General features: G+C 39.8%; 1 protein-coding gene across 4 annotated transcripts in view; it reads left to right on the top strand.

Annotated features, from left to right (window-relative positions):
- UBR2 (ubiquitin protein ligase E3 component n-recognin 2) overlaps positions 1 to 12,186 on the top strand; it is a 55,372-nt gene that overhangs the window by 29,935 nt on the left and 13,251 nt on the right. For 2 of the 4 annotated variants that reach the window (XR_014509398.1, XR_014509399.1), the window contains exons 23-34: positions 274 to 376; positions 1,727 to 1,775; positions 2,456 to 2,610; positions 2,725 to 2,827; positions 4,423 to 4,532; positions 4,626 to 4,706; positions 5,317 to 5,498; positions 6,008 to 6,199; positions 6,706 to 6,799; positions 7,684 to 7,845; positions 10,883 to 10,980; positions 11,216 to 11,294. Coding sequence is in view for 2 of the 4 variants with exons in the window: in XM_083432925.1 (XP_083289051.1) it covers positions 274 to 376; positions 1,727 to 1,775; positions 2,456 to 2,610; positions 2,725 to 2,827; positions 4,423 to 4,532; positions 4,626 to 4,706; positions 5,317 to 5,498; positions 6,000 to 6,199; positions 6,706 to 6,799; positions 7,684 to 7,845; positions 10,883 to 10,980; positions 11,216 to 11,294 (1,416 nt within the window). In the remaining 2 variants the exon portion in view is untranslated. Of the gene's footprint in view, positions 1 to 273; positions 377 to 1,726; positions 1,776 to 2,455; positions 2,611 to 2,724; positions 2,828 to 4,422; positions 4,533 to 4,625; positions 4,707 to 5,316; positions 5,499 to 5,999; positions 6,200 to 6,705; positions 6,800 to 7,683; positions 7,846 to 10,882; positions 10,981 to 11,215; positions 11,295 to 12,186 lie in introns of all 4 variants that reach the window. The other 2 variants (XM_083432925.1, XM_083432926.1) reach the window with 1 other exon arrangement.

Genomic DNA, 12,186 nt, shown 5'->3' with positions numbered 1-12,186 from the left:
AAGAAATAAGAAAGGAAGGAAGGAGTACTGTAAATGGAAGCAATAGCTATCTCTCTTACTGCCTACACACCTACCAAAAAGAAACTGTATATGAATCCCTTAAGAGAGTACTACTGGTGCTTCTAGTGCAGTAGTTAAAAGGAGAAAACAAGGCCTGAACATCCCTCGTTCTTGAGTTTTCAAAGGGCTTGCTGTTTCATATATATGGAACCTTTTTAGAAGCAATGTTCAGTTATTAAGGTATGAATTCTAAGTGTTCTGTTTGTGTTTTAGGAAACCAGGACTAACAGGCAGAGGATTGTATGAGCTGAAACCAGAATGTGCTAAATACTTCAATTTATATTTCTATCATTTTTCAAGGGCAGAGCAATCCAAGGTAATAATGAAATATAAATAAATTGTAACATTCTCTGCCTGAGCTTTTCAACCAGCTGTATTGCCCTCTTTCTCATTCAGTTCCTCCTAGCATGCCAAGAATGTCTGCCTCTACCTAGCTCCTTAATGAAATCACCTGTGCAACTCTTACATTCCCTAAACCTTTGCTCAAAGCCAGAGTGATCTTTCTTTGTCCTTCACAAAAGCTATAATAATTGGGTTGCATTCTAGTGTTGCAGTGGTCAACCTGAACTCAAGATGCTAACGCTCTATATCCTAACTGCGCTGTTCGTACAGTAAAGGCAGTGCTATCTGCAGCCACTGCAGGAAGAAACGCACTAAAATTCTGCAGAGGCTTTTCTGCTGTTAAGTACAGCCTCAGGTTCTTTCATTTTGCATTAAATTCCAAAAGATAAGTTTACAGCAATAAATCAAACAATGAAATTCCACCGACTGGAAGATCTCGTTTTCAGAACTAGAGATCTTCTGTTAAAGGTTTGAATGGGTTGCTCAAATCAATATGCAGAATTCAGCTTTGTTGCCTGCTTAAGTCCCTGGCCTCAAGCCTTTGAAGTGTCCTCATTTGTCTACACATTACTTGCCATCAGCACACAAGTTCCTTTGCCTGTGTGATGCTTTTGCCCAGTCCTTTGTTTTTCTTATTGCCCCTTCCATCCCATTTCCTTCAGACTTCTGCATTTAACTGGAAAAGGGAATTGAAAATATAAAGGTGTGGGTTGGAAAACCTAGGCCCATGCAAGCACTTTTGGATTCCTGTTGATCCATCTGATATGACCAAATAATCTGATATTGTTTGATCTGCCAGTGGCCTGGCATTGAGTTTTGGCTGAACCACATTTCTGTTACCAGGAAAACCTTGAAAGTAATACTGGGAAATATCAAAAGATAAAGCTTCTTGCATTACCTATCACTACTTCTTGGAATTCATGCCGGGCAACAAAATGTAAAAACCCAGATGTAAACAGGCATTGAGTTTTGGCTGAACCACATTTCTGTTACCAGGAAAACCTTGAAAGTAATACTGGGAAATATCAAAACATAAAGCTTCTTGCATTACCTAACACTACTTCTTGGAATTCATGCCGGGCAACAAAATGTAAAAACCCAGATGTACACAGGCCTGCTAAAAAAATAAACCAAACTGCTAACAAATCAGTCTTTTATAACAATGAAGCCTGAGTCAGAACTGCAGGATTATTGTAGCACTCAATGTAATGCAGAAAAATAGAAGAGGAAAGTAAATGGCAGTGTCTGTTAATTTTGCAGAAATAATATCGTTGCCTTCAGCATTTGGAAAATTAAAAACATACATATTTCTTTTTTTTATAAGGCGGAGGAAGCCCAAAGGAAAATAAGGCGACAAAACCGGGAAGATACAGGTACCTGACTTGCTAGTGTATGAGGGTATCCTCAGTTGTCTCCGCTTTTAAAAATGTCATCAGGAATCAAGTTGGAACTGAGCTTGATTCAAGATTTAAGAAATTTGCAACAATGTGTACATTCTTGCAAAAAAAAAAAGGTTTGAAATTTTCTTCCTGCTTATAATGGATTATAGAAAATGAAGGCTATGGAACGACTTCCCTTGAGATTTGCAAAAACAAATACTGCACATCAGAATGGTGTGGCTGCTCCTTCATACTTGGATCCTTTGCTGTCCAGTATTGTTTGGATAGTTGAAATTCCATGAAGTTCCTGTGTTAGTTCCACCAGCCCTTATAAGAAATGGAGTGGTGACATGGAAACATTGGATGTGATCTGTGCCACATGATTTCATTCATCGGCAGTTCCTAGGAACAGCATAGGATCCGGATATGGGAGAATGACAACAGAACTGCTTTGATTCTCTAAGATCAGGAAATAGGCTGCGGTCTTATACCCACTTACCTGAGAGTAAACCCCACTAAACTCAGTGAGTAGATGGGCTTGAAAGAACAAAAACTCCCGGTGTCTTTTTGTCATCTTGAAAGGCTCCATGACATATTCTTAAATATTTCATACACATTTCAAAGTTTGCTGCAGCAGGGCTATACAATATTTCATTCATTTATTTCTATTTCAGCTCTCCCACCTCCTGTTCTACCTCCATTCTGCCCTCTGTTTGAAAGCCTGATCAATATTCTGCAGTGTGATGTCATGTTGTGCATTATGAGGACGATACTTCAATGGGCAGTAGAGCATAATGGCTATGCCTGGTCGGAGTCCATGCTTCAAAGGGTGTGTTTCATCTTTAAACTCCAGCTGTTATTAATTCACTTATAAATATTAGCAAATTGTATAGAAAGCTTTTTCTAGAAATACAAACTCTAAGCATGTTAATTTTTTGCTTAGGTTCTGCACTTGACTGGAATGGCCCTTCAAGAAGAAAAACAACACATTGAGAATGCTGATGAAGATAATGTAATAACATTTACTTTCAGTCAGAAGATCTCAAGTAGGTTGATAGTTGTATAGGCATTGCAAACTTTGATTTTTCTCATAGTACCTCTGTTTATGCTCTTCTAAAATAACTGCATTTGAAAAGCTATTTATTAAACAGGATACTGGAACTAACTTCAATGCTGCATTTCTTTAAGAAAATCCATACTTACTATTTCACTAGTACAAAAGTGAACAAGAATAATATGTCTGTTTTTTTCATGTGTTGTGACAGAAGCACTGGCTGTGTTTGTATGCAACAATGAGCTAGATTTCCTGGCTTATCATGGTTTTCTGTACATGAATAGTGGGCTCCTGTGGGCTGCCCGATTGCTTCACTTGTCCCCTGATTTGAACAAGGTAAACAAACCAGGGTCTTCCATTTCATCCAAACCGGGATGTAATGCTGTTCCCTAACAAGCCACCAGAAAACCTTGAATCATGGTTTGTTGGCCTGCTGATTGTAAATTGCTAAGGAGCAACAAACCATTATTTCCTCTGGCATAATGGGAAGTCAAGGCTTCCGGGTTTGTTTATCTTGCTCTTATAGGAAGAAATGAAGCAGGAATGATCAGGCCACAGGCACCAACAAGCCACTCATTGACAGCAAACCACAATATTATGCAAATAGGGCCCTTATGTTTATTACCATCCTTAATTTGCCATTCTGCCAGTTTGACATCAAAGGCAACTTGCAGGTACCAGACCTGTAAAACTAAAACACAAGAATAAAATTATACAAAGCACAGCATCTAATTGTATACAGTGGTACCTTGGTTTACGAACCTAATCCATTCTGGAAGTTCATACTTAACACCAAAACCATTCTTAAACCGAGGTGTGTTTTCTGTAATGCAGCCTCCTGCCGCCGGTGCCCTTCCACTGTTCGGATACCGTTCTTAGACCAAGGTAAAGTTCTCAAACCAAGACACACTCTGGTTTTGTGGAATTTGTAAACCAAATCGTTCTTAATCTGGACTGTTCTTAAACCGAGGTACCACTGTATATGAATTCTTATTTCCTTTTGGGTAAAATTTAGTGTGATGTGAGCAGAAAATCTGTTTTGGAGGGATCCCTATCCTTCCAGAGCAAATTTTGAGGGCACATGGGAGGCGAGGGAAGGTGAAGTCCCATTGTGTAAGAGGAAATCCATTCTGCTCACAGATGGACAAATTTGGATACACCCCTTTGTCTTTATGCCCAAGGGGTGCTTTACACACTGTTGGTTTTTAATAAGGAAACCAATTTTTTGTATGCTTCTGATAAATATGGCACTATATCTGACTCAGGCACATAAATCAGGGAACAGATTGTCTGTGGCTCCCTGTGTAAAATGTACATTTGCCTCTGTGTAATGTTCGAAATGGTCTTCAGTTCCTCTGCTCTAATAATAATTTAAACTATTGATAAATTTTGCAATTAGGTGGGGGGGAAGTTTGAATGAAGGGGAAATGCATCACTTTCCTGGGATAGGATTTAAAAACAACATGTATCCTGTAAGTAAATACAGTTCCGCTATACTGAATTTAAGCTAACACGATGGAGTCAAACAAATAGAGCAAATGTGTATAGTAAGTTGTTGTTGTTTCCTCTTACCCTTGTTTGAAACAGGGCCTGGTGAGACACCCCGCAATTCCCCAAGTATATTAGCAATGCTAGAAACTTTGCAAAATGCACCGCATCTGGAAGTCCACAAGGATATGATCAGATGGATACTGAAGGTAAACTGTGCTCCATCTTTTCTACATCTATATGGGTAACAGGGGAATGTTACAATATTTAAATAGCAAACAATATAAACTTCCTTGTTCCAGACTTTTAATGCTGTTAAGAAGCTCAGAGAGAGATCTTCTGCAAGTCCTGTATCGGAGACAGAGGGAAATATTATGGAAGAGGTAAAAATAAAACCATTGAGTACTTAACCTAGTAGTGACAATTCATTATATACACTTATATCTTAATGGGTAGATTTAGGGGAATTTGTAGTGGGTGGAGGAGTTTATGTTACCCATGTTGATGGGAAACCTGTGCCCTAAGGGCCTAAATCGGCAGTAGTAGTCAGTGGGGCAGCTGTTGCCTAGCAGGAGGGAAAGAGGGAGGGAAAGGTCAGCTTGGTGTATATGCACCAGTGGAGCCATTCCGATGCTCCTGGTGCATTAGCACCGCACCAACCTTGCCACTGCCTTGCCCCTACGCCTCCTGATAAGCAGAAGCAACACAGGCAACGGGGTCATATGAACACCACCACCCTGGCAATTGTAACTGCTAGTTAGGCCTGGCACAGATACATATTTGGCTCATGAGGCCATTTCTCATAAACCACATCCATGTATCCCACAGCTGGCATAATATTTGACTTCAGGTGTGGGGCAAGTACAGAAAATTTGGCTTATTTCGCGTGGGGTTTTTTTTTTTTAATGTCAAGACACTCGTAAATTGTGGAATCCATGCATAAACGAAGATCAGTTAAAATCTGCTGTGTTTGTTAACGTAACAACTTTGTAGAGCACACGAGATAAAGAAAAGGCTGAGAGAAAGAGAAAAGCCGAGATTGCCAGGCTGCGCAGAGAGAAGATCATGGCACAGATGTCTGAGATGCAGCGACACTTCATTGATGAGAACAAAGAGCTCTTCCAGCAGACTATGGATGAACTTGAAACTTCTACCTCCAGAGTGCATGATAATAGGTAAGATGAAAGGGACAAGCAGTGTCTCTCCCTTTGTAGTAGACACTTCACTTTGTCATTGTGCAACGGCATTTTCACTCCAGCCGGTGTTTATAATTTCTCAAGCTTGGATCCTAAGAGTGTCATGTGCAAACAGAAGAGTTTCCAAACCAGTGGGGGATGCCGCTGAAAGAAGGACAGGAGAGGAGGGAGCCCTTAAACGTCCACAATGACATCTACTAAAATAATATGGGATGTGCTTCTGTATGCTTTGTGCTTTGAATTCTGGCACATCTAAATACTTTCAAGAGTGCTGCTTTTAACTGTAAAGCTATAGAGAGCTCCTTAAATTTATTTATTTATTTTAAAAAGGAGGACTCTTCTTAAAGTTTTCTTAAGGCGTATGCTGCATCATATCCAAATTAAAATGTTTGCATTGGCAGCTGCATACGATGAACTGAACTATTGCCTTAGTTTGGAAAACATTCCAGTGAAATACTTACTAATATCATTTGATTCTAGTCCTTCAGTTTCAGATACCAAGCTTACAGCTTTGGGTCCTGAGCAAACTAAAGTGACTGCACAGAGGCAAGTTGTTACCTGTATCTTATGCCAAGAGGAACAGGAGGTTAAGGTGGATAACAGAGCCATGGTGCTGGCAGCATTTGTTCAAAGATCGACAGTCTTGTCTAAAAACAGAAGTAAAGTGATTCCAGATCCTGGTAAGTAGAGGCAATATTGTGATACTGGATATCCATCTTTGTCGTTGTGTGTGATTTCGGTATGTCTCCTAGAATTGAATAACAACTAGGAAGATTCTGTTCAACGTATGTATTTATATACTGTAGTTTTAATTCTATTAATGTTTAATTGTTTTTAATGGATGTTTTTTCTATGCTTTTGGTGATTCTTGCTTTTATCTGTAAGCCACCATGAGCCACATCAGGGGAAAAGGCAGGGTGTAAATAAATATATCATCATCATCATTCAATATTTAAAATTACCCTGGTTCTAGCTTAATACATAGGCCTTGGGCCACCAGGATTTTCCCAGTGGCTGAGTCTAGTGCATGTGTATTAGCCATGAGCTACATGGGAAATAAATTTTAAATAATTCTTTGATTTAAGATGTTAATTCCTTAATAATTTTAAAATATTTTCAAAATTGATGTGAGTAAAATTTGCAGTTTTTCCTTCTAACATTTTTGTTAAAATGTCTTTACATGCAGAGAAATATGATCCATTGTTCATGCACCCGGACCTGTCATGTGGAACATACACTGGTAGCTGTGGACACATTATGCATGCCCATTGCTGGCAAAGGTAACTTTCATTTTAAACCTTTAAGAGATGTCAATTTAGCGCAGTTTTCCTCTGTGGTCTGATGCACTTGACTAAGTATTCATGTACAGCCACTCAAGTAATTCATGATGTCCCTGCCTGAGAAGTTCATCCCCCTTTTGATCATCTTCCAGAGTCCATGGCCGCATGTTACAGGCCTCATAATGTTTTGGTTCTACTTATAGTGCATATCTGCAGACTGATCAGAAGGTCAGGTGAAGATTAGGGTCACTTTGGGCAGCAGACTGCCTACCTGTTGATGGGGCAGAGAAGAATTTTGAGACAGTGGTTTTATTTTGTAAAGACAAATGTAAAGTATGGCTGAGAGAACACTACATCTTTTAAAAAAATGCTGCAACTTGACTGTTCATTTGCCCGAAATAAATTGAGTTGCTGCAGTCTTGCATAAGAAAAATCAAATTAGGTAAAGAACATTTGCACTCCGTGTCTCACTATTTCCTTTATTCCTCTAACCTTGGTGAAAGGAAACTCACGTGTTTTATCATCATTCTTCCCAAGTATGCATGCATTCCCCAAGCATATACTAATGTTATGTATGCCCAGCTGTTTTTGACCTTGCTCATTGAGCTTATTTCTAAAGATGTGCCCAAATGGAAAGGTTTCATCGCAGTGAATTCCCATTTTGAGACATGCTTCCTGCTAGTGACACTACTCTTGTATTGAAGTGTCCCATAATGGAGAGGTTCTGAATGCTGCATTTGACTGGCCAGTACTGCAAACCTTCTAACAAGGACTTGACACGCTGGAGAAGACGTCTTTTGTGTTGATGAAGGCAGCAAAGTAGCGTTCAGTGGTATCTTGTGGAATTCATTTTGCAAAGCTTCAACTTATGCTTCTCTCCAAAGGTATTTTGACGCCGTACAAGCAAAAGAGCAAAGGCGACAACAAAGATTACGTGTGCACACAAGTTACGATGTAGAAAATGGTGAATTCCTTTGTCCCCTTTGTGAATGTTTAAGCAACACGGTCATCCCTCTACTTCCTCCCCCAAGGAGTTTGTTTAACAGGTCAGTTACCCTTTCTTAGCTACTCTGTTGGTTTGATTAAAAAAAAAGTACTTCTTTCCTGAAGGATGTGGGGACCACCCAGAACTGATTTTGAGGATCGGTCCCAAGAGCTGCAGGAAAGGGGGGCGGGGAGCATAATAGAGGCAAAAATCACCTCTGTTAGTGGATGCCGCTTGTTTGTTCAAAAGATCTGGTGCAAGGGCACAAATTGGATGCAACTCCGGAGAGTGTCTGATAGATGCTGGGTGTGTGCTGTGTTTAATGTTGGGAAAACATCAGGTATTCTTAACTTGACATCACAGCTTATTAAAGATTTTTGTGTGGTTATGAAATGCTTAGTAGTCTTGAAATCATTCAGGGTGTCTTAAAAAGCCTAGGCCAATCATCGTGGCAATCCTACTCTCCTTTGAGGAGTATAGTTACAAGGGAATTTGCAGATAGGTATAGAAATGTATGTGTATAAATGTGTATGCATATGTATACATTTATATAAAGATAATACATAAACAGCAAAGCCAAAGAGGGTATATTTGGTGTTGATGCCTGCTTTTTATTGTTTTTGTCTGTGTTATAGTAGCCTTGTATTTTTAACATTACCTTCTGGGCTGTGTTACATTTTAACATGTGTAGTGGGAGAAAACAGACTGTATTGATTGCAGATTAGATGGGTAGACTGAAGCCTCCTGACAAATTCCAGTTCAAGAGTTTTATGATGAAGTGCTGCTGCAGTTGTCAGAACTATTAAGCCATGAAGTTGTATCGGTGGTGCCAGCAGAATACTTCTGCTCCCACAACTGGATTTCCCCTTCCTTTTCTCTACCCAGGATTCCCCACCCCATGCACTCTCAAAACCTGGCCCAGAGGGTTGGGGAAGACGGTGAAGCAGATCCTGGCAACACATAGGGACTGCAGCAGGGAGGAGAGGGAGGAGAAGTCCCATTTCATTAGCACAACTCCCTTTACACAGCTTTAGGATACAACCATATATATTTAGAAGCCTATTTTATTTTAAAAGCATTTTATCTTAACCTTTACAAAATGTTGTACATTAATGCTTCATGTGGTCACAGTTTACCTCTTAACATACGTAGTCCTAACGTATCACTGGTGCTCTGTTGTAAAAGTTGTGCATGCTTTCAGCTTGTTTTGGTTTGCCCTAGCAAAAGCTGCAAAAGATTGGCAAAGCAAAGTCACACGTGGCAAAACCTTAGCGCTGATAGGTAAACATCAGTAATCATATGCTTAATAGGTCAGAGAGCTGCATTAAAAGATTTGCTGTGCCAGAGTAGAATCCATCACACTCGCCCTCTAATCCTCATGACATAGTTGTTGTTTTTCTTCTTGTGTTGTATGCTAGCTTCTGCATGATGGCCACAGGAAATACTTTTGGAGAAACTGAGACTACGTCTCCTGAGGAAACAGCTCTTAACATAATCCATTTGATTTCTGATAGTAATTGTGGCGATCACATAGGGTCCTCGGATCTTTAACGGTCTATTGATCCCTGTGCCACCACTGTGCTCGCTTCTCCGCTGCCACCAACCAGTTACTCTCTGGTAAAACACTGAGTCCAGGCAGTTGTTAAAAGTAAACAAAAAACAAGTTTATTTTACAAACATTAACAAGTTTATGGTTTCTCAGATAATATTCCTGTCAGTATCTTAACTTTAGTCTCTTTACTGGCCTATACCTTCTGGCTGATTATCTCAACTGTTTGACGGACTCCTCTTAACAAATTCTCTCACTCTCTCACACCAGACTAGCCTGACCCACAGACTTATCTTCCCTCTCTCGTCTAACTCCAGACTGTCTTCCCAACCACCCTAACTCTAACTCTCTCTCCAAAAAACCCCTCTGTGCTTAAACCTTATACACAGTTAACTCTGCCCCCTGGGTTCTCATTGGTTAGTCATTTTACAATTAGTTAACCCTTTCTTTATGAACCCAGTATGATGTCACACACCTAGGAAGGCAAACACCACAGTAATCCACTGTGTTTGCTGCCTCCAAGTCTGAGATACAACATGTTTAACAACTAGTAGTGGTGGTTCAGAGAAAAAACAAAATGGATTTGATTCAGACCTGCTTGACTAGCAGATACACCCACTGGAGAAAGGAGAGGAGCATTTTATTTTGTTTTTGCTATTCCCTTTCCTGCACCACCTTCCATCTTGTTCCATAGTATGGGACCCATCTGCAGGAAGCATGGGGGTCTTCAGGGCAAAGGGGGAATTGGCAAAAATCAACCTCTCTCTCTCTCTCTCTCTCTTCTGCCCATGGAAGCATCCCTTTAGCAGAGTTCTTCTTCGTGCAACTACAGATCCAACCCAATATATTTATAAATGCTAGTATTAATTTATACAAGTATATGAAAGCCTGGAGTATCTTTGGTCATTTCACAGAATCATAGTTGGAAGGGACCCGAAGGGTCTTCTAGTCCAACCCTCTCCAATGCAGGAATGTCAGCTAAGCACCCGTGGCTGATGGCCAGCCAACCTGTGCTTAAAAACCTCCAAGGAAGGAAAGTCCACAACCTCTTGAGAGAGTCTGTTGCATCGGCAAGTTCTTCCTGATGTTTAGTCAGAATCTCCTTTCTTGTAACTTTAATTCTCCATTGATTCGGGTCCTACCCTCCGGTGCAGGAGAAAACAAGCTTGCTCAGTCTCCTCTTCTCGAGGCTAAAAACCTACCCAATTCCATTAACTGTTCTTCATAATGCTTGGTTTCCTACCACTGGTTGCATTGCTGGGTCTTAGCATTGTGTCTCTTGTTCACCCTCTAGCAGAGTTATGCAAGAGCATGATAGAAAAACAATTCAGGAAACTGGCTTTGGTAGGGAATGGAATGGAAGTGCATTGCCTCTCTCTTCCTGTCCCAGAGTTCTTGAATTGGTGAGGAAATCACCCGTGGGAATGCCCTGCTCATATAGGAATGCTGCACAAGGCCTGCATTCCTGATGTCGGACTTGGGGGACTGTTGTATCATTTATGTAAAAATATGACTTGAAAACACATATGTATATGTTTGTTCTTGACAGGTTAGATTTTTCAAGTCAACAAAATCTTGCTCAGTGGATAAGAACAATATCTCAGCAAATCAAAGCATTGTGTATGCTTCGAGATCAGGAAAGTGCTAGTAAGTGAATTCTGCTTACATTATCACACTGCTCAGGATAAGGTGGTGAAAAATAGTGTGTTTGCTGTTCAGGTTCAAGGGATTTTTCCTTTTGGGTATCTAATTGGCAGTGAGACTGTTCTGATGGTCTCTCTGTTGGCAAGAGTGCTTTTTTCTACAGTTTGTAGAGTGCAGACATCATGAACAACAGTATTGACATGCCAGTAAAGTAATGTATCATTTCCTTACCTTTCAGGTAAACCCTCTTGTAGTAGCTCAGAAAAAATGGATGAACTGCAACTACCTGAGGGGTTTAGACCAGAGTTCCAACCAAAGTATGTATCTGTTTATTAATAATGAACTTCAAATTGTCCTGCTACCAATTTAAATACAGTTTGTTCAGCACTAGCAGGCTAGGGGCATGTAAGAACTCTTTTATAATCTACAAGACAAAATATACACATTTTGGCATTTTTAATTATAAAATGCATGTGGTGTTCATAACATTTACAGAAGCCAAATGGATATGATGTGAGTTTCTTGACTTGTCTTTTATTTTAGGATGAGCAACTGTGGTTGAAAAAAAAGCAAAACATCCAGACACTGGGTGATATCCAGTGTTAGTCATACTCAGAGTAGATTATTTTATTTTCAGTGGGTATATTCTGTGTATGACTGACATGGGATATCACCCAATGTTGTGTGTATGCAGAAGGAGACTCAGTTCAAAATCCTGATACTTAGATTTGCAATAAATTTAAATATTGATTTAGGTTCAGGCCAAAAATAGTGTGCACTGGAGAGTGATAAAAGCACTCTGGAATACTTTGCAAAGGTTTTCAGTTGGTTGGAAACCTAGGTCCAACAACTGAGGGTAAGTTATCATTAAAGATGTTTAGTTTTACTTTACATAAAGCTAACAACAACAACAACAACAACAAAAATTAGCAAAAAGAGCATAGCCAAGATTACTCCAGATTATAAATTAATTGTCCTCATCCCTTTCGGCACAACAGTATCACCAAATCAATGGACTTTTGCAGTATTTATTCACAGAAGTGAATACAGTGAGCAAAAGGTGTTCTGAAAAATGCCGTTTAAAACCTTCCTAAACTATGAGATCCAAATAAACAAGGATGACAGATAATGTAAAGGGCACATTAGCTGGGACAGACTCTGTGTCTAGGGCATGCTTGGTCTTTTAGACTAGGAATGTATTCCAGCCAA

Source organism: Podarcis tiliguerta (genome assembly GCF_965153285.1).
Source record: "Podarcis tiliguerta genome assembly, chromosome: 3".
In the NCBI taxonomy this organism is placed as follows: Eukaryota; Metazoa; Chordata; class Lepidosauria; order Squamata; family Lacertidae; genus Podarcis; species Podarcis tiliguerta.
Note: the sequence above shows the minus strand (reverse complement) of the source record. Positions and strands in the feature narration are given on the sequence as shown.